At 50.3% G+C, this 7117-nt stretch overlaps 1 protein-coding gene across 4 annotated transcripts in view; it reads left to right on the plus strand.

Moving 5' to 3' along the window:
• IGF2BP2 (insulin like growth factor 2 mRNA binding protein 2) overlaps positions 1 to 7117 on the plus strand; it is a gene marked incomplete at both ends in the record, with an annotated part of 190872 nt that extends 183755 nt beyond the window's left edge. For all 4 annotated transcript variants that reach the window (XM_080696765.1, XM_080696766.1, XM_080696767.1 and 1 more), the window contains 4 exons: positions 1267 to 1341; positions 3734 to 3865; positions 5893 to 6006; positions 7025 to 7117. In XM_080696765.1, coding sequence (XP_080552891.1) covers positions 1267 to 1341; positions 3734 to 3865; positions 5893 to 6006; positions 7025 to 7117 — 414 coding nt within the window. The remainder of the gene's footprint in view (positions 1 to 1266; positions 1342 to 3733; positions 3866 to 5892; positions 6007 to 7024) is intronic.

Genomic DNA, 7117 nt, shown 5'->3' on the forward strand with positions numbered 1-7117 from the left:
GCATTTGTGCCCTGTGCTCACTCCTGGCTCATTCATATACTCCTAAAGTCCTGGTATACTTTTAACTCACTTTACCTTATAATTAAGGGGTTTTTATTTGTTTGTTTGTTTTGGTGTGTGTGAGGTACTGGGAGTGGAACCCAGGATATATATATATATATACACATACACACACACACACACACACACACACACACACACACACACACACACACCTCTGGACTATACTTTCAGACTATACTTTCAGACCTATTTTGTGTTTTATTTGGAAATAGGGTCTCACTAAGTTGCTGAGAGCCTCACTAAGTAGCTGAGGTTGGCTTTGAACCTGCAAGATCCTCTTGTCTCAGTCTCCCAAGTACTGGGATTACAAGCATGTGACACCATGCCTGGCTCTTGTTTTTGAGTTTTTCATTGTGTTTAGTTTTTAGATGGTTCTCACTCTGCTGCCCAGCCAGGCTGGTCTCAAACTCCTGTGCTCAAGAGTTAATCCCGACGCTTCCCAAGTAGTTGTGTGTACAGATGCTCATTTTAATTTTGTATTTATTAAGCTACCTTAAAGTTTTTGGAATAGGAATAGGAGTTCTAACAAAACGTTTGGCTTGGTTCATTGTTTTTGTTACAAAAGAGCTCAGATTCACAAAAAAGTCAGGAAGGGTCTTAGCTTGCAGGTGTCACCCTCCACGTGACCCAGGTGAGGGAGTGCAGACCCAGCAAAGGCATGGTCCATAGGGCCAGCACTGGATCCAAAGTGCCCTTGTCCCTGCTGGACTGCTGTCATATTGTCCATTTCCCAAGATGGTGGTCCTGGCCACACCTACTCTAACTCAGCTTTTACTTACAGCTGACTGCCTGAGGAGCTGGGGATTAGAACCAGGCTCACCTTTCCTTCAAGCCAGGTTCCAGTTAATGCCTTGGTGGACCAGCCCTTCCTTCCCCCGGGCCCTGGGTGGGTTGGCAGCGCCTGTACCTTCCTCTTCCTTCCTAGGGTTGTTTTGGCTTGGTGAAGCTTGTCACCATTGGTGCTCAGGGAGAGAGGCAGGAAGTAGTGACCTGCTTCCAACTCTCCCTGGGTGGCCAGAGATCCAAATTTAATACTGAGCATTATGGCCATGACTTCCTAAGACCTAGGGTGGAGGCAGCACCGTGTCAGCCAAAGCCCCATGCAAAGGCAGAGCCCCGCTAGCCACAGTGCTGGTGTGCATACTGACCTGGACGAGCAGAGGTGCTCGACGTCAGCATGTCCCTCTTTCCTGTGAACCACAGATTGCCCCCGCGGAAGGCCCAGACGTCAGTGAAAGGATGGTCATCATCACCGGACCACCTGAAGCCCAGTTCAAGGTCAGTGCTAAGGGCCCTGCAGCTCTGCAGGGCACAGGGCGGCCATCCCACGGGCATGTCCAGGTTCTTTGAAGGCCCACCTTCCATTTCCCTTCCTGCTGCTGCCCACAAGTCTCAGACTCAGCCTGTCCTTGTCACTTCCTGGCTGTATCCACCTGTCCCCTTCCCTCTGCCCAGAAGCCTTCTTCCTTTCTTTCATTGGAAAAGTAGGTCATCTGTCAGTTTCACATCCAGGTATTAACTCCTATCAATCTAGCCTGTCTCTGACCGTCAGCCATGAAGGATGGCTCTCTCAGACACATTGGGTACCTATCACTCCTCAAGCCATGGGTATCAACATAGGTCTGGGGAGAGGGGGACCATGGTGTATGAGAAGTTCTTTGGTGAGGTGCTTTGTCTTGTTTTGTTTTTGCCTTGTTTCTTCTTCTAGGGAAATTATAACTTACTTGAGTTTTCTTAAAGTCAAAAACATATTCATAACAATGCAATTCCTATAATTAAAGGTAATTTTTTCTTTTTTGGTGGTACTGGGGTTCCTGGAAACCCTTCTCTGGGCTACACTCCAAGACCTATTTTATATTTTTATTTGGAAACAGGGTCTCTTAAACCAGCGAGGCTGGCTTCGAACATGCATGATCCTCCTGTCTCCGCCTCCCAAGCGTGGGGATTACAAGCGTGCGCCACCATGCCCGGCTAACTAAAGGTATTTTAAGTTTAACTGAGAGGATAAATTTAATACTTGTGGAACCATATAAGCCAGCAACCCAAATCCGGGCATGGTGGTGCATAGCTGTAATCCTAGTACCTGGGAGGCTGAGGCAAGAGAATCACAGGTTCACTTACAGCCTCAGCTGTATTATTAAACCCCTGGGTTTAATCCCCAGTACATATGTACATACATGTACACACACACACACACACACACACACACACACACACACTTTTAACTCATGAAAGGACAAAATACAGTGTGTTCACACAGTCGAAGATTATTGAGCCATAGGAAGGAAGTATTCATGCGTACCATAACAGGGACAAACCTAGAAGACATTATGCTGGGTGGAAGAAAGCAAGAACGAGGGCCAGAGAGGCCATGGTTCCATATCTAAGAAATGTAAAGAGTAAACAAATGCACGGAAACACAAAGTGGATTCGTGGTTGCTAGGACTAGGAATAGGAAGGACTCAAACTACCTGTTAATACTGTGGGGCTTTTGAGGGATTGAGATGGAAATGTCTGGATAGGTAATGGTGGTGGTTGTACAACATAGTGACCACTGAACATATTCTCTGAAGTGATGGGTTATTTATTTATTTATTCATTCATTCCTGGTACTGGGGATGGAACCTAGAGTCATTCTATCTCCAAGTTATACCCCCAAATCCAATTTTATTCCTTATTTTGAGACAGGGTCTCACCAAGTTGCAGAGGGCCTAAGTTGCTGAGGCTGCTTTGCATCTGCTTTGAATCCCCATCTTGGCCTACCAAGCACTGGATTACAAGCATGTGCCTCTACACCCAGTTTGAAATGGTAGATTGAGATTATGTGAATTATGTTTCGATTTTCTTTTAATTAAAAAAAAAAGAAGTCTCTTGGCTACACTGGCTTTGTAGTGATATAGCAAAGAGAAGCTCAGGCTGAGCACAGTGTTACAGCCTGTAATCCCACACTCCAGAGACGAGGCAGGAGATTCCTAAGTTCAAGGGCAGCCTGGGCAATTTAGCAAGACCCTGTGTCAATAAAAAAAGTTTTTGTTTTTTTTTAAGGACTAGGGATATAAAAAGAAAAAAAAAGGACTAGGGATAGAACATTTGTCTAGCCTGTCCCAGGTCCTGGGTTTAATTCCTAGCACGCATACACACACACACACACACACACACACACACACACACACACACACACAGAAAACTTAGGCTCATCAATCTTATAACTACTACCTTTTCCTGCATCCTTTAATAACCAGAGGACTATGCATGTGAGAGGATAAGAATGTGCTCAGTAGTTCAATCCTGAGTGCCACATAGGAAAAAAAAGTGAATGCCCTGAACAAATTCAGTCAACCAAGCATTTACAGATGCTAGGAATATGGAAATAAGATACAGTTCTGACCCCCTCGTCAGTTCCCAGGCCAGACACACAGAGCACTCCACAGAGGAGGGGATCTTGTGCAGACCACAAAAACACCAGCATGCCTTGCGCAGGTGTCGGTGCAGTGTGGCGGGCGCAGCGCCTCCCAGGCCCGCGGGCTGAGGCAGGTGTGCGGCTTGCCCCGTGACTGGCCGGGGTGGGCTGGGGGATGGTATGTCCGGCTGTGGAGACTCCAGATCGCTGCGGCACTGGTAAAGCAGCTGCACGGGCAGCTCAGTTACCAGCCCCCTCTTCTCCTCTCAGGCTCAGGGACGGATCTTTGGGAAACTGAAAGAAGAAAACTTCTTTAACCCCAAAGAAGAGGTAAAGCTGGAAGCCCACATCAGAGTGCCCTCTTCCACAGCTGGCCGGGTGATTGGCAAAGGTGGCAAAACCGTAAGTTTGCTCCAGGCTCACTCAGCACCTGGTTGAGTTCCCTGGCCTTGCCCAAGCTTCTGAGACCCCCATTTCTTTCTTTCTTGATATATAATCAGGGTCTTAGGCTAACAAATTCAGATTCTCCTGGCTTCTGAGCCATCTGAGGCCTGAGGGTCCCAAGAACAAAAATGTAATCGTCATCACTCTAGGACTTGGCCCAGTCCCACAGTGCTGAGCCCAGCAGCACACACTGAGTCCACTCCCTGAAGGCAGGGACACTGTCTTTTGCCCCCTGTGTACCCGACCAAAGCAGACAGAAAATAGTACAGGGGTCAGTGTCCCACCCAGAGGATCTGCTGGCCCGCTTGGCAGAGCACCGATCCAGGTCCCAGTGTCCAACACTCTCGTGACAGGCACCCCAGGGGCCCTTGCTCTCCCTTATGTGGACCCCATCTTCTGGCTGTTTCCCAAACCTCACCATCTGTTACAGCAGAGCTAGATTAGCAGAAGGGTGAAGGACAAGATTATTAAAAAACACTTTTTGTGTGTGTGTGGTACTGGGGTTCCTGGAAGCCCTTCTACCTCTAGGATACATTCCCAGACATATTTTTTAAATATTTTTTTAATTTTGGAAACAGGGTCTCTCAAGCCAGCACAGCTGGCTTTGAACCTGCGCAATCCTCCTGTCTCCGCCTCCCAAGTGCGGGGATTACAAGCATGCACCACCATGTCCGGCTAAAAATCACTTTTTAAATAATCTACATTTTCAACCTGAAGGCAGCAATAACATAATGTAATCTGAAAAGTGCTAGAGTTGGGGATATAGCTCGGTGGTAAGAGCGTGTGTTTAGCATGTACAAGGCTTTGGGTTTTATCCCCAGCACCCCCTCCCCCAACCCCAAAAAAACAACAGGGAAAGTAAAATGCAGAGCATTAACTCTGAGCTTGTAGGAATGAGCAGAGTAGCCTGTTGCACACAAGTACGTTCTAAAACATGATTTATTTGGTGAGGCGAGGCCACTGAGAAGTTTCTGTAGAACCTGATGCATGCAGGCTGAGTAGCGGGTGTCCGGAGTCCTGTGTGTGTTTGCTCTTTTTATAAAGTTCTTTACATAGAAACCACTACAGAGGATTCAAAACCAAGTTCTAGGTCATAGATTCCCAAACTTACTGGCTTACTACCCCCTTCTCAGAAAAAGAAAAAAAATTATTCATTGCTTCCAATGCCCCTTTATTGTTATTATACCCCAGGCTACCGCCACCCCCCCCCCCAGGGTAGTAACACTGACTTTGAGAATAAGGAATATTCACATATAATAGGTCACCTTTACACAGAAGAACACAGTTGCGTGAGTGCAGATCATTCCGTGTCGAGTCGTACAGGACATCCCAGCACATCTGCGCTGAGTGTGAGGCAGAGCTGGAATGCAGGAGGCAGAAGAGAGCAAAACGCCCAGCAGGGAGCAGAATCCTAAGCCTGGGATGTCCTGTTTGGTCAAGGTAGAACCAACCTCTGTGTCCCCAGACACTGTCCACTGGCATTATGACTTGCTGAGCCCACCTGTGAGCTCAGTGTCATGCCAGGGCCCAAGGAGGGTGCAAGGCCCCCCAGGACAGGGCCAGTGTCATTGGGGCGCGGTGCAGCAGCAAATGTCAGGGATGGGTTGAGACTGGGGAGGCCAGTGTTGGCAGGAGAAGGAATTGCTGCCCAAGGCTCGGAGCAGCAGAGGCAAGATTGGCGGCAGGGATGGCAGCAAAGCAGAGCCAGAGTGGGTGGGGCTGCTTAAAAGGACAGTTTACCTCTGCGAGTCAGACACGAGGAGGTGCCGCTCGTGGTCTGGGATTGTGGCCTTCTTACTTGGAACACTGGTGGCCAGGCTCACTGTGGAGCTGCATCCAGTGCTACGCGTTCCGCCCCGCGTTCTGTCCCCGTCACTGAATCTCCCAGGCCCAAACCTGTATAGCGCAGGTGGCCAGGGCCACCCTGAGTGTCCCGGTCTGAAGGGAAGGAGAGGTGCCTTGAGCCTCCTCGTCTCCCTTGACAGGTGAATGAACTGCAGAACTTGACCAGCGCAGAAGTCATTGTGCCTCGCAACCAAACACCAGACGAAAACGAGGAAGTGATCGTCAGAATTATCGGGCATTTCTTTGCTAGCCAGGTATCTGTGCTGTGAGGGCCCTGCCTCCCTGCCAGCCGCTTTCCAGTTTCCTTCTAAGCTGTGAGCTGCCTGCTGGGGGCACAGGCGCGGGACCCCGCATTCCTAGCACACACAGTGGCACCTCCCTTTTTCTCCTGGCTCTTCGGGGCTGCTGGCAGGGCCTTTGTTCCACACCCTCTTGCTCCTGCCATCCATCCCCTAGGCGTGCTAGGATCACCTGAGAGACAAGCCCCGAAAGCATGCTCACCTCCCTCCCAGGCCCCATCACAGCCTTTCTCTGCAAGGAGGCACATGCCAGGCAAGCCCCCAGCCCAGGTCGGGGGCTCCCCGTGGAAGGCAGAATGTTCATCGCAGCCACCCTTGTCTCCTCGCTCGCTTCCCCATCCTCTCAGTATAGCACTTGCACAGCTGTGCCTTCCCCTTCACACAGAGGCCAGCGCTGCGGCACGATCCCACCCGGCTCTCATGGCTGCTTTTGCTAGTTGGGTTTCAGGAGAGACTAGTCCCAGTTCTTGCCCTGAGCCAGCAGAGACAAGCAGTCTACAACAGCTCCCTCTGCCTGTCCTGTGTCCTCAAAGCTCCCAGATGCATTTGCCCGCCAGGCTCCTGCGGGCCATTCTGCAGACAGTTCTCCCTCTCCTGTCCACTGCCTTTCCCTCCTTCCAGTCACACTGGTGCCCTTCCTAAAACTTTGGAAAGGTGGGTGGGACCAGAGTGGAGCCAGGGACCACGTGCTGTCTGACCTCCACAAGGCCCCTGTCACTGGCTCCTGCCATGTCCTGGCTGGTCTGCTCTCCACAGCTGCTGGGATCCCAGCCCCTTAACTGTAATAAGGGGTGGAGAGGAGGAGACCTCTGTCACTTCCAAGCAGAAAACTCCAGAGTGAGGGGCTGGAGGGGTGACGCTGGTCTGAGCATCCCACCCGCCTTCCCCCTAGTCCCAGACCCGGCCCCTGTGTGTCCTCAGACCTGGGTTCCTTTCTTCCTTGTCCCCTCCTCTCCCTCTCTCCCTGCTGCAGACGGCACAGCGCAAGATCAGGGAAATTGTACAGCAGGTGAAGCAGCAGGAGCAGAAATACCCTCAGGGAGTCGCCTCACAGCGCAGCAAGTGA

Source organism: Muscardinus avellanarius (genome assembly GCF_963383645.1).
Source record: "Muscardinus avellanarius genome assembly, chromosome: 5".
NCBI classification, from domain to species: domain Eukaryota; kingdom Metazoa; phylum Chordata; class Mammalia; order Rodentia; family Gliridae; genus Muscardinus; species Muscardinus avellanarius.